The following is a 25,153-nucleotide window of genomic DNA, read 5'->3' as shown; positions in this document are numbered from 1 at the left end:
TGAGGATGATCAGAGGACTGGAGAATCTCCCATATGAGGACAGGCTGAGAGAGTGGGCCTTGTTTAACCTAGAGTAGAGAAGGTTCCAGGCAGACCTTAAAGTACTTAAGAGGGGCCGACAGGAAAGCTGGGAAGAGGCTCTTTATGAGGGAGTGCAGGGACAGCACAAGGGGGAACGGTTTTAAGCTGAAAGAGGGGAGATTTAGGCACAGGTTGCTCAGAGAAGTTGTGGATGCCTCATCCCTGGAGGTGTTCAAGACCAGGTTGGATGGGGCCTTGAGCAGCATGATCTGGTGGAAGGTGTCCTTTCCTCTGGCAAGGGGCTTGGAACTGGAAGATGTTTAAAGTCCCTTCCAACCCAAACCATTCTATGCTAATCTACTTGGTAGACAATCTTGATAGCGCAGCTTCAAATGCCAGTACAGCCCCAGTTCAAATTTATGCTTGTATCTTCCTGAGCTGCAGCTGGTGCAGCTGAAGATGCACCCTGTTTCTAGGTTTGATTCATGAACAGAAAGGGACAATTCTGCTGTTTCATGTGGAGCTTCTTGTTAAGTCAAAGAATATTTTCCTTACTTGATTTTGGAAGTTGTTGAGCACTTGCCGTTCCCATGGAGATCCCTGGGAGAAAAAGCTTCCTAGCCTTCCTCAGAAATGAAGGAGTGAGAGTAGTCACTGCTTCTGTATAGTACTTTTATCCTCAAAAAGGAAAAATTATTTCTAAGTCACGCACACAAATTTTGTGTTGTGCTTCTTTCTGATATTTTTTTTAACTCTTGCATTTCACATTTTTCAGAAAGCAGGTTTATAAGTACAAAACCAATGGCTTTTTAAATAGGATACGTGAAGGATGTGTTAGGTAGCTTCAAATTGTTGTGAGCTGGTAACTGTAATCAGCTTGTGGAGGGAAAGAGTTTTATTAATGCAGTCCTGCTCTATATTTCAAGCTTCAGGGCCTAAATTTCAAAATCCCTCTTGAGGTGCTAATTGCATATGGAAAGTTGCATGTGATTTTTGAAAGCTTTTAAGATAATTCCCAGTTCCAGATTCCACCCCTCCTCCCAAATGAATATTAAAAATCCTTCTAAGAGTGTGTGTGTGTGTGTCTGCGCATGTGTAATAAAAGGAAAACAGAGTAATCTAGTCACTTTTGCATGTCTTGGGTTCTTGGCTGGAGCAGTTCTGGGACTGCCAGAAGCACGGTACCTCTTTTTTTTGTTGTTTTTTTTTGGGTCTTTTTTTGAGTTGCTGCTGTTGACCAGTAAAACATTGAGAGATTACACTCTGAACATAGGCTCTTGGCACTTGTGCTTGGGCACTACTTCAAGAAAATCTTTAAATCATTGCTCTCTTGGGCAGGGGCCCAAGGCCAAGACAGCACATGGGAAAGCTCCTAGAACAGCAGTCAGGAGGACTTCTTTCACAGGCTGTGCTGCCAGGCTGCCTGATCTAAGCTTGGCTAGACCTGTTCTTAATGCCTGCTGCTTCACTGTCTGGTCCCAGGCTTCCCTGAGGTTTCATGCTGGGCCCGTCTCAGCCGTGTATGTACAGGAGCATTTCTGTTCTCCACAGGGTGTTCTAAACCCTTGATGAATATGCTGTGTCTTCAGATTTTACATACTCTGTACATAGCATTTTGAAACTGATTATACGCTTGTCAGTGCTGCCCTGTTCTATTGAATTGTTCCTCATCTACTTTGTATTATGTTTCCTTGAGTGGATCTCTGCCACTGTTATTGCAGTTTTGTATTTTCATCCTGATTCTGATATTTTTGATTTTTGTGACTGCATTAACTTTAAATTTGTCTCAGCAAGATGGATGATAAGTTTCAAAGTGACCTAATCATGTGCTCATACTATCAGGGTTTATGAATTATATCTTCAAACAGTACCCAATTTTTAAGTATAAGTTGTGTTTAATTGAATAGAATGTACAAATTGTTTCATAATTATTTTTTGATTATTTAAATGTGCACTAATTTTCTGTTATACTTGGCATTGTTTTTATGTTTCTAGAATTTCTTGCAAGGGTCGGGGAGGTTAATTGGACTTCTGCAATATTAGTGTGGCTAAGCTACTTTCTAGCAAAGTGATCAAAGATCAGCTACAAGTTTCTGAACAAAAAAGGGCTTAATGTGTGAAGTAGTTGCATTTACTAGGAAGGTGGGAAAACCAAATATCTTAATAGGATCATCCTACTTTCTGTTATGCTTTCAGGATTCAAAATAACAAGATAATAGACTGAGTAATCAATAGGCACATTGACACAGCAGGTTTGGATTTTGAGCTGGTTGCTGTAAGTTACATAATGCATAACCCCCCCTTCCAATAAACAACAAAATGCACTTATTTTGTTTATTGGCAAAGATTATCAATATTTTCTAAAATTCCCAAAATTTAGAATAATTTTCTAAAATTATATTTACCAGCAAAATAATAGCAGAATAATTGCACCAGGAAACCCCCCCCTCAATTTTGAAATAATTTTCTAATCAGCCTTGTTTTTATCATGCTGTGCAAATTAAGAATTACAAAAAGGCGCTGAAGAATTGCAATACTAGAAAACATACATGTAAGTGAAGTATTATTTCTCTAAATTTAGCTGAATAGATCACAATATTTCTTTTGATTCATCATATTCCTACTTACAGAGCTGTTATACTCTAGGTAAAGAATATTACAATAGTAGCTACAAAAAAGAATGTGGGGGAGTAGTATTACATAGAATAATAAAGAAAGATTAATAAAAATGAGCCAGTGTGGGCAGGTGACTGTTTTACTTCTACCTTGTTAGCAGGTGTTTGTGAGCTATGACATATTGTAGAATTCCAAAAGAGGAGTGCTGCATTTCTGAAGGAGATTAATTTCTGCATGAACAGTATTGGGGATGTTTATTGGTTTGCCTAGTAAATATTTAAGATTTTTCTTTCTGTCATGATAGATTGTCTGCAGAAGTGCAAAACCTATAGAAATGGCAGTAAAGGAAAAGATTTCCATGTTTTGCCATGTGGAACCTGAGCAGGTTAGTCCTTGAAAATTCTATTTGTCTTTATTTAAAACATGTGGGAAGGCGTACAAATATTTCTGTGCATTTCTGTTTTCAACTTCAGAGTGTTTCAATAATATGTAACTGTTTTTACAATATTTTATCATGCTGTCATGTGCACTATAGAACTTATATGTTAAATTTTATGTCAAATGGCCATTAATAATATAAATGCATATTATGGGAAAAGTTAATAAAAGGGTTAGGTAGGAATGCATGGTTAATTGATATACAGAGTTGTGAAAAATGTGCAGTTTCAAGGTATGTTTGGTTATTGTCCATAAACTATCTTAGGTGGCTCTAATAATGGGTGAACAAAGTGTGGTTAAGGGTAGGGGTTTTGCTTATGTCCACAGATCATCACAGCCGCATGAACGCTTTTACTGTGGTAGTATGTAATAGGCTATTCATGCCCTTTTAACATGCTTAGAACGTGTAGTTATTTAACGTTTTATAATTCATGAGTGATTTTGACCTTAATAGTTTGTGATTAATTGCTATTCAAATATTAATTTTGATAAATCAAATTATATTTAATATTTTTGCAAGTGAAAGTATTTTGCTCTTCAATGTAATGGATAATATTAAAGGGATAATAGATGCTAACATTTATTCTCTTATTTGAAATACATATTAGTGTTGACCTGTCTCTCTGCAGGTATGTAAGAAAAAGCTGTTTATTGTAAGATTCCAGATGAGGGCGTAGAGGCCAGTGTGGCCATTCCTCCCCGCACCCCATTCCCTCCTGTCTCACTGTCTGTGGAAGACAACACCCTTGAGCTAGCTTCGGGAAAATCCTTCAGAACTGTTATTGTGGTTCCTCTCCAGTCAGAGAGAGACGACTGGAAATTCAATCAAACAAAAATAGTGTGTGTTTTTCTGGCAGTATCAGGCCGTGTGTCAGCATGTACATACTCAAATTCCACCTGCAGTTATTATGCCAGTGAAACTGGACCAAGAGTCCTATGTGTAATGAAAGTTCCTTAAGAGCTCCTTGGCAGGAAGGGAGCTGTCTTCTTGGCACTGTTTTGTTTTTTTTTTTTCCCCCAGAGTTCTGCCTCTTAGGGTGGAAGCTCAACAGTTATACCAGACACAGCTTTCATGAGAAGCTGAGTGTATGATCCTGGGCACAGTGATGCACTCTTCTCATGCTTTTCTGTCTAGATGAAATGTTTATTCACAGCACTGCATTGTGTAATCTAGGTGTATCCCTGGTGGTTAGACCCAGTGGACTGAACTGGGATGCTGCTAGGTGCCATACTGTGTTGCAGCTTTATGTTTTTTTCCTTTTTCATAACTGTATTCATCAGAATTCTGCAAAGCCATTCTTGAGTCCCCTGTGTGTCTTAAAAATAATAAATGGATTTCGGCAGACACTGGCCACAGGTCTATATATTCCCTAGAGTGATCCTGGATTTCTTGTGAACTGAAGGATTAGATGCATCATCAGTCTTCCTGGAGCTGTCTGCGATGCTGGTAGAGAAGAAGCTGTGGTTTATTTTGTGTCTAGAATGGTGGTTTACAATCTTAAGGGGATTAATCTTTTCAGTCCACCTTTCCCATTTATTTGCAGTCACAGAATAGGTGAAGTTGGAAGTGAGGTCATTTGGTCCGACTCCTCTGCTCAAGCAGGGCCACCTACAATCAGTTGCCTGGGACTATTATTCTGCTTTTGAATATCTCCAAGGATATTCAAAGGATGGCAACTCTACAACCTCCCTGGGCAACCCATGCCATGGCTCGGTCACCCTCACAGTGAAAGAGTGTTTCCTGTTGTTCAGAGGGAACCTCTTGTGTCTCAGTTTGTTCTCACTGCCTATTGTCCTGTCATGGGGCACCACTGAAGAGAGCCTGGCTCCATCTTCTTTGCGCCCTTCTCTCAGATTTTTCTGTACGTTGATGGGAATTTCCACCCCCACCCCCGAGCCTTCTCTTTTCCAGGCTGAACAGTCCTAGCTCTCTCAACCTTTCCACATGGAAGAGATGCTTCAGTCCCTTAATCATCTTCTTGGCCCTTTGTGTGCCATGGACTCATTTCAGTATGTCCATGTTTCTCTTCTTCTGGAGACGCTAGAACTGGACCCAGTACTCCAAGCGTGGCCTCTCCAGTGCTCGGTAAGAGAGGAAGGATCACCTTCCTCGACCTGCTGGCAGCGCTCTTAATGCAGTCCAAGATACTGTTTGTTGGCTGGTGTTCAACCTGGCATCCTCCATGACACTCCAGGTCCTTTTTTGCCCAGCTGCTTTGCAGCTGGGTGGCCCGTAGCATGTACTGGTGCCTGGTGGTGTTCCTTCTCAGGTGCAGGGCTTTGCCCTTGTTGAATTTCTTGAGATTCTGTCAGCCCATTTCTCCTTCTTGTTGGGAGGATAGCAACATGACCCTCTGACGTGTCAGACACTCCTGTCACTTTAATATAATCTGCAAACATACTGAAGGTATGGTCTGCCTTGTTATCCAGATCATTAATGAAGATGTTAAACAGGACCGGACCCAGTACTGATCCTTGGGGTATTTTGTTAGTTACTGGCTTTCAACTAGACTTTGTGCTGCTGGTCATCACTCTCTGGGTCTGGCTGTTCTGCCAGTTTTCCTCACTATTCATCCTGCTCATGTGTAAGCAGGTTGTCTATGAGGATCTGACAGGAGAGAGTGATGAAAGCTTTCCTGAAGTCCAGGTAGACAATATCCACTGCTCTCCTGTCATCTGCCATGTCAGTCACTTCATCACAGAAGTTTGCCACGTTCATCAACCATGACTTTCCCTTGTTCAATCCATGCTGACTACTCCTGATGGCTTTCTTGTCTTTTGTATGTCTGGAAATGGTTTCCAGGACTATCATAACCAGCCCACGAACACCACATGCTATTTTGTCCACAAACTACCTTTACGTGGATTGTTTTTGTTTAAATTTGCTTTTATCAAGGCAATCCTCCCTCCTTGCTTCATTGTAAGTACCACCAAAACAAAAGCAGTGTCTTCAGCTTGTTTCAGGTTTATAACAGTCTCACACAGTCAGCACAACGGTAACCTAGGGTTGCTAGTGATTCTTTCTTGGTGTTATATCATTCGAGATGGTAGTTGCTGAGTTTGGAAGAACAGTTGGATAAGCCTTATTCCTGCTGCAGGAGGTCTGCAGCTACCCCATTCTTTTTCATATTGGATGGGCACATAAAGAGGCATGGGGCAGCATGCATGTGTACATATACTTACACGATGAACAGAAGTAACTCAAGGATAACTAAGCAGGTATCCTCTACTCTCGTGTATCAGAGAACACTTGTGCTCAGGATTCTGAACTCTGTGATCTCATGTAACCCACATACAATCAACTTAACTGCCAGCAGCTTGGATGTGGTTTATAAATGTGTTCTTAACTAAAGAGTCCTTAACCTAATTGACTAGTAAAATTTTTACAAGACTTTATCACAACCTAATTTGATATGTTTTTTTTTTAGGTTCCATTTGTGTTCTTTCTTTCCTAATGAATATTCCTCAAGTTTGTGAGAGACAGAGAAAGAAGTGTTAGCAAGCATGACTGCTTCTGGGGCCGAATGTTTGTATTAAAACTGATGCATTGATTTTTTTTTGTATAACGGTGCAATGAAGAACTGAAACACATTTTTAACTTTTGGGTAACTTTTTCCATGTAGATTTAGTGGAACCTTAAGTATTGGCTCTGATGCTGTGCTCTTTCAAAAGAAAAGTATTTAAAAATTAGAATGTAAATAGAGTAGGAAACAGATGTGGCATACAAAAAATAGAACGTGTGCTTTCTATGCAAAATATTTGAATAGGTCTTTTATGTTCTGCTTTTGTTTGTTAGGTGATATTTATCCATGATGTTTCTTCCACTTATCGAGTACCAATCCTGCTGGAGGAGCAAGGCATCATTAAGTATTTTAAACAGAGGTTAGATTTACCTATTGATGACCATCCAAGTGATCTTCTAATGAAATGGAAGAAAATGGCTGACAGGTATTCTAGCTTTTCCTGCTTTTTCTGGAAATGTTTTAATTCAAGTCAGGTTTTTAGCTGCTGTGAAGTCACCAAACTGGACTCAGGTCAGTAGCATGCTGATCAACATCTGTGAATGATCTGGACTTAAAAACATTTTCAGTTTCAAGATTTTAGAGGATGTTTTGTGACGTTAAAGAAAAAGCAAACACTGTTAAAATGTTTTCTTTGTGAAAATCAATGTAATAACTGAAAACCTTGTTTTTGTCAGATATGAAAGATTGCTGAAGGTGTGTTCCATAGCTCTCGTTGGCAAGTACACAAAACTAAGTGATTGCTATGCATCTGTTTTCAAGGCTCTGGAACATTCTGCGCTGGCAATTAATCACAAACTGGATTTAATGGTGAGGATATTTCTGGATTTTGCTTTCAGGAATACTTTGAATGTACTCTTCTGGTTCCCATCACGTGAGGCTGTTTTAATTCATGTGGAAATGAGAAAATGAATCATGCAGATAAATGCAGATTGGCAAAGCATGATTCATTTTTTTAAAGAGGTGTTTATAGATTGTTTTATCTGTAACTAAACTTATCTGAAAGGAATTCTGCAATTACCCAAAACTTGATCTGATGAGAAAGCAGATTTTACCTGCAATTTTGTATTTACTATCAAAGGTAGGTTTCACTTGTCCTCCTTATCATGTTAATGAGTTAACTTAGAGATAGGAGAAGATAGTTAGACTGGAAAGCAGTTTAGTTCCTTTTTATAATCTTGTGCCAGAAGCTTTTGCTTTTCATTCAAGTTAATATTCTGAGAGCCGTCCATTTTATCTTCAGCAGGATTCTAATGATATTGGAATTGGGTCATAAACTTAGTTTCTCCAAGATAGTAGTTCCTTGAATAAAGGACTATTTGGGGATCTAATTTGTCTCATTTTAGTGAGAATAGTAAGTCGGACTATACAGGGAAAAACTGTTATCAGCTTTCTCACTGGTGGAGCTATCAGTTCCCATTGCTGAGTTTTTTTGCTAGAGATGGCAAGTGCGGGGCAGAGAATTAGTGTGGAAGTGTGTATTATTATCACTTAATGGGTACAGAGGACGTTTTAGCAACTTGCTAATAATAAATGGTTGCAAAGTATCAGCAATGACATGCTGCTTTAGAGTGATTCATTAAATGATATAAATTGATCTAAGTGGGCAGTTGCAGGCCGTACTGTACTTAGTAGCTTTTGGTCTCAGTCTCTGATTGAAGCAAGTTCTTGTGTTTATGCACTTTGGTAACTGCTGAAAATTGCTGAACTCCCTTTTGAACCCTTGCTAATTACTCCCTTTTTCATGATAAAAAAAGTAGATGATATTAAAGTGAAAGTTTTAGTGTGTCAAAAGCTATGCATGGGTTGCTTAGATAATGCTTGTGCAAGGAAAGCAGGCTGTTTCTACTCAGCTTTAGCAAGTTTCTCACTGAATCTAACCACTTTTTGATGAGGAAGGTCATTAATATCAAGGATGGCTTAACAGGTCGCTAAAGGCAACAGGCCAGACATAGCCACCATTCTGTTGTCTCAGTCCATCTACCCCAGAAAGGAGCAACAGGAGTACCTGGAACAACCAGGGATGCGTATGTAATTAAAATGAACCATGGAGGAATGAATACATGGAAGTTCTGTTTATTGTGGCTTGCACCATTCTGGGCTCCAAAATCCCCCTGTTGTTTTCTCACAGTATCATTCTGCTGCTTGTCGGGTACATCAGTCATCTGCAAATCCATCATCTTTTGCCTCTTATTGATTTAATCCCAGAACCTTTTCAAGTAGGGGAGTCAATCCAGAGATGCACAAACAAAAGCAAAACTGTACTATTTTTTCTGTAGTGCTTCTTCACTGAAAGAAGTGGGTTGATTTATTCTCTGCGGATAGGAAGGAGGCTATTTCAATCAAGAGGAAAAGGAAAGAAAGCAGCAACTGCTTGTCTTAGTGTCCTTCTACTCTTGCCCTCTGTAAGGAATGATGAATGATGAATAGTATAGAGACAGAGAACTGGCTGCTACCTGTCATATAAAACAGCTAGAGAACCACTCAACAAAATAACTTCATGTATAATAAAGAGGAAATATTTTTCTGCCTACAAAGGAACTTATGCATAGTGTTCACAAAAAAGTATCTCTGAAATTATAAGAACTAAGCAGAATTCAAGTAAACTTTATGTGTTTATGTGACTAAGAAGCCAGCTGGTAGGTATTGTGGAAAAACGGAAATAAAGCCCCTAACTACCACTGGAAACTCAGCTTAGGGAAGAAATAGCTTATTTTTTTGAGTCTTAAGCTGTCCCTTTTCCTTTGAAGGGAAAGAGGAGGAAGTATCATGGAGGAATAAAATAAAATAAATATATTTGTAGGAAATAGATAAGCTTTCCACCACAGTATGATTTTTTCCATGATCTATGTACACCTATAGCTGGGTAGTACTTAGACTAGTTGGACATACATAAGTCCATGGGACCAGATTGCTGGTCTGATGTCCAATCCCAGAGTGCTGCGGGAACTAGCTTATGTCATTATGAGGCCTCTCTCCTGTCAGCTATGAGGGATCATGGCAACTGGGGGAAGTTCTTGATGACTAGAAAAGGGCAAATGTCACACCAGTCTCCAAAAAAGGCAAAAAGTAGGATCTATGGAAATGGCAGGTAGTGAACCTCACCTCATTCCCTGGGAAGACTATGGGGCGAATACTCCACAGAGTTGTTTCTGTGTTCATGAAAAACAGGAAGGTGGGAACAGCCGGAATTAATCCCTGGAGATTTTCAGATCCTGACTGAATCCCTGAGCAACCTGCTGTAATTTGACCTACTTTGAGCAGGGGGTTGGGCTAGAGACCTCCCAAGGCCCTTTCCGACTTTCATGATTCTGTGATTCTAAATAGTGTTTTATAGTGGCAGCTGCACAGTGGGAAATTATTATGATATGTAAAATAACTTCGCTTTTAGCAAAAAAGTGAGAGGTGCCAGGTCTGCAAACTCATGGTTACCTTTGTGTGCAGCTAGTCTTAAATTCGGTGGAACATCATGCTTAACAAGTATGTGAATCAATGATTGCTGGAACTAACTCCAGTGCAGTGCTGAAATGTTGACAGACAAGGCCTCCTGCTGTACTTACCTGCATGTGCTAACCTCCTTTGTAGTGTTTTTGTCAAAAGGTTCTCTGTATAATCTTGTGTTCAGAAGGAAATGCTTAGTATTGTATGTGGCATCCAGTTCATAGCCTGGCACATAAAAAATGTTGATTTATCTAAAAAATATCTAAAAAGTACCTAAAAAATGTTGATGCTGTGATAAATGTGCTAGCTCAGTATGTTTGGGAAGGAAACCACAATTAACTGCAACTATCATTAGTTTCTCTTTCCAGCCTTGTAGCATGAAAAGTGTCTTAGTTTATCCTGTAGTAGTAGTATAGAATAACAACGTTCATAAGTAGTCATTTTTCTGTTTATTTTTGATGCCTTCTGGAGTGTGTTCGCTCTAGTGGTACCTCAGGAGCCATCCTTATTAATGGCTATAGAGATTCTAGTGGAGTATTTCTAGTAGGACATAGATAATGAGTCTGCCTCCCTCCTGTTGCTTTCATGATGCTCCCCAGCAATGCCTTTCTCACAGGCTAGACAGTGCAGGTTTATCCAGTCTTGTGATAAGATTAGATAAACTGCGGCACCCGAAAGCTAGGAAAGTGAACACCTTGGCCACATCTCATTTGGATGTCAGGATAAGGTCAGCACCACACCTTGATTGACGTCCTGATTTCCTTAGGAAGGAAACCTGGATAGACAGTTATGAAGCAGTCTAGCCAGACTGCTTTCTTAGAGGATAGCAAAATCAGGACTGGAGGCAGGCAGAACTTTGGAGTTACGTGTGAAGAAGGGGAGTATGGATTGTTGCAACTAGAGCAAATACTGAATTTTCAGAGCTCTTCAGTGAAGTTACAGGTTTATTGGGAAATTCAGTTGAAACACTAATAGTTTGTCTTAGTGCTATTAAAAAAGCTGGTTATATAGTATATGCTGCTCTTTCTGTGGAAGAAATGACTGTTTTATTGTATATTTTTCTTTATTAGTACATAGATTCAACAGAACTCGAACATTCTACAGAAGTGGAGAACTCGGTGAGATATCACCAGGCGTGGCACAAACTGTGCAAAGCAGAGTAAGTGACATTGGGTATTCTGTATCCCAAATGAAGATCGTGATATTTGTTTCATGTGACAACAAATGCTTCAGTGAATCATTTCTCATTGCTTACAGAAAGGGATAGATGACAAGCTAGTTGGTGACAAGCTTCAAATGTAGCAAATTATAGTATCACGTATATCCTCATACTCTGTTTTAATTTCTATTCTTTGTTTGGGGTTTTTTTTTTTGATTTTTTTTTTTTTTGATAGCTAGACTTCCTTTACAGTGCAGGTCAGTTGTCAAAGTTTTTTCTTTGTTAACATGCATCATAGTGAAAGGTAGTCAGATAAAAGCTTAATAAATACTCGTGAGACTGCAAACCTTTTTGTTAAATCATTGCTGGGATTTTTGATTTGTATTTGTAAAGAGATGTTGTTTGTTGCCAAGATGCGTTCATTTCTTCAGTATTACTTAGTAAATAATGAAGTTTTGGTGTTAAGATCCCACAGCAGTGAAAATATAGCCAGTTTATTTAATCAATGTGTATTTAAGGGGTGAGAATTTTACTGTGAAGCATGAGGTTGTTCACATGGGAATTGCAGTGGGTAGATGAGACAGATTTCTAAATTAGTTAGAATCTGTGTATTGTGAATTGTCATACAAAACATGCCTTTTGTGCACTGTGCTTGCTTTATTATAACCTCAAAAGTCTGTCTTCAATTTATATGGACTTCCTTTGCTGGCTTGATTGTACATGTTGGTTGCTTTACATATGGCTGTCATTACAGTGGCATCCTGGTCCCAGGAGGGTTTGGCATTAGGGGGACAGAAGGAAAACTCCAAGCTATCTCCTGGGCAAGGACAAAGAAAAAACCTTTTCTCGGTAAGATCGTTAGAGTCAGAAATTATTGTATGTAGGAGGTGTGTAGCAAGCTTATTGATTTGATTAAAAAAACATAACCCAACAAAAACTTACTAGGGAAGGATCCTATCTTAGGCAAGTACACGTGCTGTTGTGGATATTTGCCGCGTAAATAATGTCCAGGTCCAGTGTGCTACAGCTGCAGTATATGGAAGGAAGAAAGACTATCCCTGCTCCAAAAAGTTTTATTTGCTATATTCACATTTTATGTGGAGGGTATTTTTTTCTCACTGTAATTAAATCAACATCTTTATACATATTAATTGATGTGCAGAAAACATAGGTGTCTTTGGATACATTTGCTGTATTAAATACGTCTTGTTGATTTTAGTGTGTTTTATTATGGTACAGTCTAAAGATGCAATATAGCCTATAAGCTAGGAGCTGTTGCCTCTGAAGCTTTGGCTCATACTCTAAATTTCTTTCAATTCTATAATGAAGTGACTCCTTTGACTAGTTGCTTAAACAAAATTTGAATCGAGATATACTCAGGCTTTCAACTTCTGTTTTTCTTTACAGTAATTATTGGTAAAGTAGATGGGAGGGAAAAAAAGTATTTTTAAATGGCTTAAAGCACATAGTTAATGTCACGTGTTCACAGTGTGCCGAGTTTGAAGAGTGAGTTTTGCATTGAACAGCCATTTGTGTTTTAACTTTTAGTAAGTATAGGTATATACATTGGGTACCAAGAATTCAAAGCAGTCAAGTTTAAGACAGAATAGCAAGTACTTTGCCGGTCCTGCTCTTTGTTCTGTTAAATTCTAGGATTTTTGTTTTCTCTTCTAGGAGTTTGCCTGGGAATGCAATTAGCAGTTGTGGAATTTGCAAGAAACTGTTTGAATTGGGAAGGTGAGCTGAGCTCAGTTTGCTAGTGTGAATATGATTTGCTTTGAAGAAATTTTATTCCATATGTGAAATATGTATCTATTATTAGATCTATTGTATAGATCCTAAGATCATTCGGTACTTAGATGAAAGTGATTATGTTGCTAGAGCTAAGTGCGTTTTTTTTTGCAAGGGAGTAGGAACTCTTATTATGCAAATTACTTGAAACTTACTTCTTGATCTAAGGAGCACAGGAGAAAGTGTGCTTACAGTTGTCCTCTGTCATCTCTTTCTGGAGTATGCAGGTGGTGAGGAGAGGTCTTCTCACTTGCTTTCATTAGTTGGAGTAGCCAAACCATAGCCATTGCAGTAATCATATGAAGAGTTTTAGCTCACTAGTGAATTTCTGCCATTATGAACTGAGAGGAAAAAGTTTTGGGAAGTAGGTAAGGGAGTAAGGGTGCTGTGGCTGTGGAACAGGTTGCCCAGAGAAGCCGTGGGTGCCCCATCTTTGAGGTGTTCAAAGCCAGGTTGGATGAGGCTTTGAGCCACCTGATCTAATGGCACATGTCCCTGCCCATGGCACAGGGATTGGAACCAGTTAATCTTTAAGGTGCCTTCCAACCTAAACCATTCTGTGATTCTATTCTATGATTCTGTGAGGGTGTGTGACTGAGGTCATGTGCTTCCTGTGGTTGCTTTGAAAGGGGTGCAATATTGTCTTTCGACATACAAGATTGTGGCTGGAATGGAGGAAAGCCCTGAAATGCCATGGAATTGTTATGATGAGTCTGTAGAGCAGGTAGAACAATGGAAATGGATTGTATTTGTCTTGAACTTCTGTTTCAGATGCAAATTCTACAGAATTTGACCCAGACACAAAAAACCCTGTTGTAAGTACTGTTTTTTTTTCTGAATAAGCTTTGTGAACATACATCTTTTGTTAAAAATGGAATTAATTCTGTGTAACTTAGGATCTACCTATATTTTTACATGGCAGGAAATGAAGAAGTGTCCAGTGTTCCTATTCAGTGTTGTTTAATAAGATATTTTCTTTTAATAGCCCTCTGCCTTCACCTGCCTACTTCTGTGATTAGCCTTAGTTTTATTTTTGTAATTTTTTAAATAGTTTCCTTGGCTGTAGACTGATGCTGGGAGTGAACAGTAACACTTAGGTTGGCTTTACTAGAGAATAAAATAAAAAAGGAAGGTGGAAAGTGTAGGACAATGCTATTATCAAAATATAAATTTATATAAAAAGATAAAGATCATGTGGAAAGCTGTTGAAAAATTCTTGTCTTTCTTTTGTATAAATAACCACTACATCAGAGGACAGGACAAGGGGGAATGGCCTGAAGCTCTGCCAGGCGAGGTTCAGGCTGGATATCAGAAAAAGATTTTTCATGGAAAGAGTCATCGGGCACTGGAACAGGCTGCCCAGGGAGGTGATCGAGTCGCCTTCCCTGGAGGTGTTTAAGGAAGGGGTGGATGAAGTGCTTAGGGGCATGGTTTAGGGAGTATTAGGAATGGTTGGACTCGATGATCCGGTGGGTCCTTTCCAACCTGGTGATTCTATGATTCTATGATCCCTCCTCTCCCCTGCTTCTTACAGTCCTCCTTTTGAGAAAAATGTCAATGCTGTAGATATGACAGGTTTCTCTATATCATATACCAATGGTAGTATTTTAGAGTGGAGTTCTTCCAGGTATCTCCTAGTTCAGGAGGGTGTGGTATGACGTTGTTGTAATAGTAAAACTTAAAGATGATTCAATGAGAGAAGATTTTTAAGAAAATGAAAAAGAGCAGTAAATGACATGTGAGAAATAAATTAGTATCATGGTGTAAGATGTAAACATCTGTTCTACCGGAAATGAAGTGAGTTGCTCATAGTCACCTGCCATTTCTATGTAATTTCCTTCAAAAGATTTTGTTGGGATTTGTAAGTAAAATATATATATATGTGTATTTTTCAACATCTGCTTACTCTGCAGCATGCAAATTTGTCCTATTTGTCAATGTTGCTTATGTGGGTAGGAGAGATAATCTAGTCTGAACTTTTGAAGGTAAGTTGCACACCTTCAGAATTTCAGTGTGTGACTTGCTGCTAAAATGTGGTGGCCTTTGGAAATGTCCCCCGGTGAGCAAAGGTAAACTTTGCATTTGGCATCAAACTTGTGAGTTTCTGTCATAAGAGGTCTCTTCCTTCATCCTTCTTAATATATACAAAGACATACTCTTTCTCTGGAGGGGTCAATTTCATAATAGCAACATGTTGTAAAATGTGGAAGATGTTGAAAGCTGGCTGTAATTTTTTGGGAAGCAAGAGGAATAGTACGAAAGACTGATTTGGTGGCATCTTTGTTTCCACGGCTTTTTAGTACCAGTTTTATTTAATTTCTCATGACTGCATTCCAGGTAGTCATATCAGGTGGCTTTTCTGGATGCAGTTAAATCATCAGGAAGGGGTGAGACCCCTTGGAACGGCTGTTTTCTCTCAGTTGTTGTAAGGGTTGTTCACAGTTCCTGGCTCTGATACAGAGCTCCACGTTTAGCCAAAGTCCGGAACATGGACGCTTGTCTGCTGCAGCCCTACTGGCAGTTTCTTCTATTACAGAAATTGAGGGATATACTAGTACACTATATCTAGGACAAAATTTTATTCCGTGAGTAATTAACTGAGTGATTTGCACTTTGCATTCAAGGACAAGTAAGGTACATATGTTAGAATTTTGTGCACATAAAATTAATAAAATAATGGAGTGAAGGTATGTGTCATGGAAGATTAATATAGTGTTTACAACCGAAGCAGTATGCTTGCAGTACTTATAATGGATATTCTTTTGTTCTGAGCTACGTTATGATTCTGAAATTGGTTATTACCAGCCATATTTCAACATCTTAATCTGATCTTTGACATCTCAGTTCTGGGTGAGGAACAGATATAAATCGTTCCAAAGGGAAAGTTTGCATTATCAATAATTGTAACTGCTAAATAATCCATCTTGTTGTCCATCTTGTACTAAAAACTGTTTAGATATTCCTTATAATAACAAATCAATAAAAACCATTGGAAGAGAAGCAGATTAGTGAAGCTTGTGAACTACCAAACTGATTCAGACGTTTCATTATTCAAGAAAGTTAATTAGAAACATTGTCAACACTGATAATATCTTGCGATGCTACTGTGTGGTTCAGCAGACTCCTAACTTAGGACCAAAGCAATGTACTTTTCTTTTGATTCCTACTCTTTTGGAAACGGAAACTGAAGAGGGAGAAGAAAGATGAGGCCGTAGTTCTATTTCCTTTTATTTTTAAGAAAAAAGACAAAAAGACAAAAAAAGTTCAAATATGTCCTTTGGCAGGGGAACTCAAGGGCAGCCGTAAAATATGCAGCTACTTATTTGCCTCCTTAATTTGCTGAGCATTCAAATACTCGGAACTGTACTCACCAAACTTGATAGTTTATTCTAATGTACATATAAAATATCTTGGTTTACTTTGCTTTTCTTTTGTCTGTATCTATGAAAATTTGGACCTTTTTTACTAGAAATAAAAACTGAGATTGTCAAGTAATCGTGTAACTCAGAATTAGGCTTCCAAAAGGAAAACAAGTGAAATAATGAGAAATTATATTACTGGCAACTGTTTCTCAAAGTAATCCAAGTTATTATTATACTCTAGAAGAGCATTGTCTGTGTTAGTAAAAAATTTTGAGCACTGTAAAAGTTTTTGTGTGATTAGGCAATCTTATTGTTCTGTTTTGGACAATAATTCATGCACAATTGAACGTGCAGATGTAGAGTTGCCTGTGATGTTGAGTATCTGTTTCATTTTAGCTGTTCACCTATTTCTGCTGTCACCACAACAATGTTGCTCAACCTAGGTTCTGCAGAAGCACCCATGAATGACTTGATGCAGGGGATATAGAACCCTGTATTGCTTGTTTTGGTGCGTATTGATGTCAGTTATACTGCCTTGTAAATGACTGCAAGTACTGTAAAAATTTCAAATACCTTGGAAAAAGTAGTAGTCTCTGCATACAAAAATGGAAGTTAACAACTTAATAATGTAAAGCAGCCAAAATTGTGTTTTTGAAATATTGTACATGTGCGGGGAAATTCCTAAAGCTGAATATCTATGTAATGAAAACTTTAAGGAAATGAGACCTAGAGTTTGGAAATATTAATAAGCTGTGATTTATAAGCTATTTTTGAGAGATTTGAAGTTGTTATTAGATATTTTCATTTAGGCTTCAATTAAAAATCTGTACTTTGAAGGAAAAAAGAAGACCTCTGATACGGCAGCTGTCTGTATTAACCAGACCAGACCATTTACACTATCAAAATTCCACCGTAAGGTTTGGGCTTCAATTCCTCTTTAACACAGTCTTGGTTTCAGTAGGGAAAATGAGGAACCGATCACAGCACCGATCACAGTCCCTCGAGCTCTTGATCTCATTTTGGTTTGTTACTTGGAGATTGTGTGCCCATTATATATTCTTAAGCTTTCTGCTTTACTTTCTAGCTTTTTGGATAAAAATGATAGGTAAATTGTTACTGTTCTTTGCAGGAAGATATCTGTTCAGAAGAGTAATGCATTTACTGGGGTGCTGAGTATGAGTTTTCTGTTGCAGATGATAATTGTAAAATTAACTCCTTTAAAGGGAAACTATAGTCTGTGAAGTGCTAATGGGCTGGATTCACTGAATGGCAAAAGGTTGATTCATTTTGGGCCATCTCCCTTGTCTTCCTCTACTATTAAACTTATTTTTTTGGATGACCCTTTTAATTATGTTCTTTGTCAATTTTATTGCAACTGCGTCTATAATGCTGTTCTAGAAAAAAAAGATTCTTTCCAGGAATAACTCTTAACATGCCTTTTTAAAAAAAAAAAAAAAAGTTGATTGTGATTATTCTTCTTCATGACCTTTTTCATCTTGTGTTGGAATTGATCTTACAGGTATTTTCCAACCTAAACGATTCTATGAAACTTCAAATATTGCACTGGATAAAATAAGTGCATTTTCTATGAGCTCAAGAAATTGTGCAGAAATAGGTTCTGCCAGTAGGTGGCACTCTTATAATAAGTTTGTTTCTTGAGGCCCACTTTTCCTGTTCTCGATGTCAGTGACTTGATTGAATTAAAAAAATTTAAGGTTGTCTATGAGATGAAAAGGAAAGAGTGTCCCACTCTTGCACAAAGCACCTCTTAAAACACTGTGGTTTTCCAAGTTTGTGTGAAATAGCTAATGCAGCTGAGGAAGCCAAAGTGTATAGGGTATATTTAGTTTGGAAATCAAAGCTTGTTGTTAATTTAGAATCTTATTTCTTTTATATAAACCAGAAAAATATACATACTGTGATCTTCTTTTCTTCCAAGAAACATAGCACGTTTTAACAGCTGAAGGATTTGTGTAGAAGAATGGCCTTCCGAGCCTGAAAGAACTTTCATATAATGTTTAAATATAATTTTTGTTGTTTATATTCATGCATCACTGTTATGGAGTACTTCATTCCTCATTTCATGGAGGGTAAATTCAGGAATATGAACCACTGTAGTATGGAATCTTGAATGCACTTGCTAGGCTTTGCAATAAAGCTGAGTCTTTAAATCCTTAAGTAACTCTGAGATCTAACTGATTTATCAAGATAATTGATGATGTTGGTGTTAAAATTCAGTCCAAAATTCAAAGTTCTTTAGTAGGATTAGTCCCTAAGCCACTCAATTACTTGTCTTCAAAATTTGTATTCTTCTAATTTCTCTTATTTTTCACTAATTTCCTTTTAAGCTAAATAATAATGCTCATGAATTACATGTGTGAACATACTCATGTCACAGAGAATCATGCAATGAAAAGGTTAAAGCTGCACCAAATAAGTGTAATGAATGTTTCAATTGCAACAGCAATTGCTCAGCTCCTATATATACTTATATATTCCCATTTAGATGGGAAGAGTCATAACAAAAAAATTACATACTCATGTAACTACAATTTAAAATGAACATGTAATGTTGCAGTCATCATACTTGCATTATTGAAAAGAAGTCCTTTTATGTTTTAAAGATTTGAAATGTCTGCCATATGGAGGTGTCTTATGTGAATGATGAAACTGAACTGGGAAGAGTATTGGATAATAAACACCAAGGGACAGCCCGTGAATGGAATGATACATCTTTCTTTTTGTGCGTTTTAGAAACAGTTTGGTTTGAATTGCTCTAGAGGTCAAAACAATAGCTCTGGTAAAGCAGGGTTTGTTAAACGACAGTTTCTCAAATGTAGCGTGAAATAGAAACAGTACTGAATTAATTGTGAGGCAGCTGGAAATGTGTCTAGTGAATGTACGGGAAACACAATACAAGACATCCTTTGTTATATGTCACATTTTTATTCTGTATGTTTTAAATTCGTAACAAATCTATCGGTATAAGCGTACGTATAATGTACATGAATGCCAGGGTCTTGTCCTTCAAAGCAGTGATAGTCATTCTTGCAGATGCTTCACTGTCCAATTATCTGTTTTACAATCATTACAAACTCATCAAAGGTCACGCTTCCATCATTATTTTTGTCCATCGATTTAATTATGTTATCAAGTGAGAATGTATCCTGTTTTTGTAAGAAAAGAATTGCGAAAAAAAAAGAAAGAAAGAAAGAGAATGAAATAAATAGATTGGCATGAGTATTTTCCTATGAGGAGTATTGCCAAGAAATGATGCTGTCAACAACAGTCAGCATTACTTGAAGGTATTGCTGGTAGTGTTGTATTTACCAGTTTTACTGGTTAAACTAGAAATACAGTGCCTGCTATTGCCTGCCAAATAGGCTAACAAAGATATGATAACCATTTCAGAAGTATCAAGTATTACTTAGACAGATTACTTCAGTCTTGTGGGTAAATTTGGAATTTAGGAAATGGAGCAGATGGAATAGCTGCAGCGTGTACATAGTCACCAATAAAAGTCAATATGCATACCACCTATTGCTTTATTAGATACTAATTTGAGCCCTCCATACACTATTTGAAAACATATTGCTACTTTCATTATGCCTTGGACCAGGACCCAAGAGCCTCTTTCCTTACCCTTTCCTTCTTTTTACTAGAAATATTGTATTCACTGTTGAAAAATTCTTGCTAATGTATTAAACCCAGTTTAGATTATTAGCTCCTTTTGTTTTTTGTGTCTGGTAAGAGTGCGTGTAGCATCCTGATGCTGTCAGTATTGTGATTACGTCCCTGATCAGGCTAGTTAAGTATTATAAAACCAGGTTTGATTTATAATTTAATTTTTTCAAATGTTTTCTTTCTTCAGATTTCACCTATTTGTACATTTTGTAATGTCCTGTTAGGCTTTTGTGTTTATTTATTATGAGGCTATATATTTCTGCAGACAGACTAGATCCTTGAAAATGTGTGACAGAAAACATCAGTATTTCTTTTCCTGAACACTTCCATTTCCACATATCTGCAATATTGCCTGTGGCTAATATAAAAAGCATTATATTTTTTTTAATTAGCCACTTCATGTTAATTAAATGACTGAATTGGATCACTGTAATTCTCAAAATACTGGATTTTTCTATTGAGATGCAGCTTCTTTCAGACCTTTAGCAAAACTTGCTTTTGTCAGCTATGCAAAACACTTTTTTATTTAAGGATTTGTCTAGCAAAAGATTCTAAACCGATTCCTAATCCAGTTCAGAAAAGGTTTGTCAGAGAATATACATAAAATCAGAACATAGATTTTTTTTTTTTTTTACCTCTACAGCTGAAGGAAATGGGTATTTCTCTAGTTTGGTGCATCTCTTTTCTTTACTTGGCATCTTTATGGAATGGAAAACCTGTTTTGTGATGGTGGGAGCTTAATCAAGACAGATGTCTTATGTCTTTTAGTTTTAAATTTGTCCTACTGATTTACTCGGTTTATAGATTTTTCTAGCTATTTTCTAGATTCAAGATTTACTATTTAGACTGAAATGAAAAAATATTTTATAAGAGTGAGATACAATATTCTAGGTGATATTTGGCTTACATAAAAAACCCCAAACAAAACAGCTTCTTAGATTTTTGCATTTTAGTTCATAGAGCGTTGTTGTAAACACCCTACTCAGAGATCTGTTTGGAGCTACTGTTTGCTAATGTGAATGAAGTTTTATAAGCCAACCCTTATTTAAGGATTATTTATGGAGTCAATGAGACCATTTGGGCACGATAATCTATCTTGCAACATCATTGCCCATGTTTCCTTTTTCCTATCAATTTCATAGGAAGCACAGTGAATACAAGAAGAGTGATACTTACCTTCAGGTACTGTGCAAATTGATTCTGAATCAGACTTTTCAGCCCACCAATGGACAGTGCAGAGGTGCTACCTTCACGTAAAGCATACTCAGTAAAATACTTCAGAAGGTTATCATTGAGTAAATGTTCCATGTTTCTCAGATGTTGTCTTGAAGTATAACTGTAAACAAAGCAGACGATAACAATCCTGTGCATCAGAATTTTGAAACACATCTGCTACCGAGTTCATTGATTTACTAACCACGTGAAATGATTAATACTTAACCTAGATTGAAAGAGTGTTGTTTTGTGGCTTTTTTCCCCTGTAAAACTGCATCGACTCTCCCAAGGAAAAAAAAAATCTACATTAGGTTCAGAGATTTGGAACACCCAATATATTTAGGTTATGCTTACCTCACTCAAAATCCAGAGCTTTCAAAGGTATGCAGCAGAAGTGAGAGTCTCAGATGGAGGCAACCTTTATAGTTGCTTTCATGCTCCACCCTAATTATGAAACGAGCATTTGTCATTGAGTCAGTGTACCAGTTTTATTTTGTTTTGAATAGTCAAAACAATAAGATACTTTAGCAGTAGAAATGAGTAATATTTTTTTATCTCTGAAATGGGTTGACATCAGCATCCACCACTGCACTTGAAATTGATTTACTTGGTCTTTATAGGCAGTCCTGGAGAAGTTTTGTCTCTTAAATTTGTGTATTTTACAGTTCCAAGTTGTAGCACATCCAAAGAAACCTGGAAAAGGCTCCTATGGGAAGTGTATTCCATCTCTTCTCGTTGTTATGGACTTTTGGAAAGTGGTAGATATAAATTTGTTTAAAAAACGTCCAGATAAATAAATAAAAAAACCTTGAAAAAGCTATTTGCTCTTTGTGTGAATTTAGAATCACCAATGCCAAAGATAGTTCTCCAAATTTTGTAGTATTTCTCAGCACAGGAGAGTGAGAAATTTGCTCTGGGATAAAATTGTAGTTGCTACTATTATGAATCAAAACACTCCATGGTATAAATGGAAAAAGACTGAATCTAGGGTTCTGAAAAATTGTCCTTCTTGGGAATACCTCCATAACTGAGTATTGTGTTTTGCAGGATCTAAAGTCATGTTCTGTAGATGGTCTGTGGGAAATTTTTGAGTGATATTTAGCCCATGGTTCGTGCTTCATGACCCAGCATGCTGGTTTTGCCACTGCTCAGTTGCTGGCTCTGGCTTCCACATGCTACTTAATCTGCCTGATGTCTGCTGTTTTCATCTTTGGGTGCTTAGCTCCAGACTCATTTAGTTCCTTTTTCACACTGTACATCACTTACAGAGGATCAATCATTATTGCACCACTTATAACTCTGAGCCAAGAGATTTCTGGGTAGGAGATGGATGGATTGGGAAGGTTGTTTTTGGAACTGCAGGTGCATGGGCCTCAGGTTCCATGTCAGGTAAGTAGGTGGTTTGCTAGATGAATAATGTAGATACACACCTTGCATTAGCAGCCTGCTTGCATGGGCTTATACTCACTTCCCAAAGTGTCATAAAGAAGAGTATTATGTGATCTCTGGAGGACTCTCCTAATTAATTCTTCCTTTTCCCCTGGAGTGGGATCACTGGTATTTATTTTGAATGTCTGCTTAACATAGTCTTAAGTGTCTTAAATAATGGGGACTCTACAACCTCCTTTTCTGGTCCATTCCTTGTGGTTCCTTATCTTACTATTAGACAGTACTATTAATGCCTTGCTTTGCTTAAAAGCTTTTCTTCTTCTATCTCCATAGATAGGGAGAACAGACTTATCATCTTCCTTCTTAAAATAGCTTTTAACAAATCCCGTTTTTCTTTCTTCATTTGGAAAACCTTGCTAGTTTAGACTTCCTTTGCGAATTCTGCTTCTTGGATCTGTTCATCTTTTCTTGACTTTCTCCACTTGGTTGCCGTCTGGCTTGAGATGTCATGTCCAAAGCTTGTCCATCACTCTGGGTGCTCATGGTGTGCAAATTTTAATGGTGTCTGAAGCACTTGGTTGATAAGGAGGACCTGTATGTCGTTTTATGGGGAGGTAGCAGGCTTTAGTAGTGGAAGACTTTTCTGAGTTTCTTGACACTTTATTTCAAGCTGCTTGTACAGAGAACTACATTGATGTCAAATTCAGCACAAAAGCCTGGTGTTAGCTTAAGGATCGGTGAATTGGGGTCACGCATCCCCCAGTCTTTGTCCAGTCCAACTGATAGATGAAGCTGGAAACGTGCTTTCTCCTGTTTGCTTTTTGCCTCAACAGAAAGTCAGGAGCTGCTGCTGTCATCAGTAGCAGAACCTCTATTTTTGCTAAGGTGGGTGATGGTAACAGTGCAAGCAAGTCTGTGAGTCCTGGTCTGTGGTAGCCTCACCACACGTATGCTTTATCCCTTTTGGAAGCAGTGTCAGTAAGCTGATGTGCTTGATGTGTATTGTTGACATTACAGTAGTTGCAGAACTTTTTTTTTAAGTATTCAAATGACTTGTCTTTACTTGTAACAAAGGCTGCTCCCTGTCTTGAAGTTGTAGTAGTAAGATGCTTAGTAGTATGGAAGAAGAATTTTATTTCAAGGGATCACAACTCAAGGAATTCAGCACATTGGCCTTCTTAATTTGTTAAGGGTTCATTAAAGAACACCACCTAATTGCAAAATAGCATAACCAGTTTTACTGAAACATATTCCCGTGGAAGTGAGAGGCCAATGTCTGGAAATTGAGATGACCTGCTCAAGAGTTGCATGCCAAATCTGGGGATTAGTCCACTCTCCTCAGGTCAGCTTTACTGACAAGGCACTGCAATCTATAAGAGGTAATCTGAATGAGAGTGGCAGAGTTGGGATTTATAATGTGATCTCCCAACTCTTTGTCCTCTTATCTGTGACTTAGATCATAATGCCCTTCTCCAGTAACTTGTGTGGCGTCTCTGAACTCTGTATTTGAATCAGAAACAGAACTTGATTTAACAGGTCCCAGTGCACTGTCTTTGCCAGAAGACCCCTTTGTGGGCCATAAGTGCTATTCTGAAATATGTGCAGTTTATCCAGGGCAGCCCAGCAGTGGCAGAACGATATCCGGGGTAAGGAATTCTGGTCACTGATGAAGAATCTGAACAAAAGTAGGGGAAGATTACTGTTGCCACTATTACATGATGTGTGACTAGCAAACAGCAGCATGTATCTATGCTGAAGAACAGCACTTGCTACCAAGCTTTGATGTCTGTGCCAGCTGACTTCCAGAGTAGAACTGGCAGTCTGGATTTGGTTACAGTTTTTGCTGCTCTTTCTCAGATGTATGAATATATGTTGTTCTTGCAGTTTATGACATAATTCAATCTGGTTTACCCAAGGCTAGAGAAATCACGTTAGTGAGCACCACATCCTTTTAGCTTAGGTACATATCCTTGTAGCTTAGATACAAAGCCATCAGCAAAAACAGAGCTAACTTGATGATGTGTTTAAAGTCTGTTTAGGGATGCACATCACACATATGTTCCTGTGATGATTGTGTATCATTTTCTTTCAGTGGTGGTGTCTACTGATCTAATATTTACTCAAAATTGGCTATTGCTGAGTGTTGCCTTAGTAAACTGGTTTGCTGGCTTATTTGGAGCAAGCATTTCCAGTCACGTTGAAGAATAAGAGTGTACAAGTTGCAAGGATGACTGGAGTTTGGGAACTACTGCTAGTGATAGGAGTGGTAAAACTTATGGCATTATGGTAACACAGTCTTCATGCATATTTAATGATTTATTAAATGGGATGGTAATTCAGGTGCTATCCCTTTTGGTCTTGTCACATCCTTCCTGCCACCATCGATGGAGGGACAAGGTTTAAGGGAGTGTTAGGAGTGGTTGGACTCAACGATCCAGTGGGTCCTTTCCAACCTGGTGATTCTATGATTCTATGATTGGTAAATGAATCTGTGCTCCTTGTTTTACCTTAATGTG

At 38.0% G+C, this 25,153-nt stretch overlaps 1 protein-coding gene and 1 long non-coding RNA gene across 2 annotated transcripts in view; one reads left to right on the top strand and one right to left on the bottom strand.

Moving 5' to 3' along the window:
- The window catches only part of CTPS2 (CTP synthase 2), a 71,566-nt gene that overhangs the window by 7,877 nt on the left and 38,536 nt on the right, over positions 1 to 25,153 (top strand). The window contains exons 6-12 of the mRNA XM_009565563.2: positions 2,942 to 3,022; positions 6,872 to 7,023; positions 7,274 to 7,406; positions 11,108 to 11,196; positions 11,951 to 12,045; positions 12,871 to 12,933; positions 13,759 to 13,802. Of these exons, the coding sequence (XP_009563858.2) occupies positions 2,942 to 3,022; positions 6,872 to 7,023; positions 7,274 to 7,406; positions 11,108 to 11,196; positions 11,951 to 12,045; positions 12,871 to 12,933; positions 13,759 to 13,802 (657 nt within the window). The remainder of the gene's footprint in view (positions 1 to 2,941; positions 3,023 to 6,871; positions 7,024 to 7,273; positions 7,407 to 11,107; positions 11,197 to 11,950; positions 12,046 to 12,870; positions 12,934 to 13,758; positions 13,803 to 25,153) is intronic.
- On the bottom strand, positions 19,271 to 21,736 carry LOC128851509 (uncharacterized). Its single transcript, XR_008448879.1, has 3 exons — positions 21,603 to 21,736; positions 21,210 to 21,369; positions 19,271 to 19,516 (listed from the first exon to the last, which is right to left on the bottom strand). It is a non-coding gene; the product is annotated as an uncharacterized LOC128851509 (long non-coding RNA).

The sequence above is a fragment of the Cuculus canorus genome, chromosome 1 (assembly GCF_017976375.1).
Source record: "Cuculus canorus isolate bCucCan1 chromosome 1, bCucCan1.pri, whole genome shotgun sequence".
NCBI lineage: Eukaryota > Metazoa > Chordata > Aves > Cuculiformes > Cuculidae > Cuculus > Cuculus canorus.
This window is presented reverse-complemented; position numbering and strand designations above follow the sequence as displayed.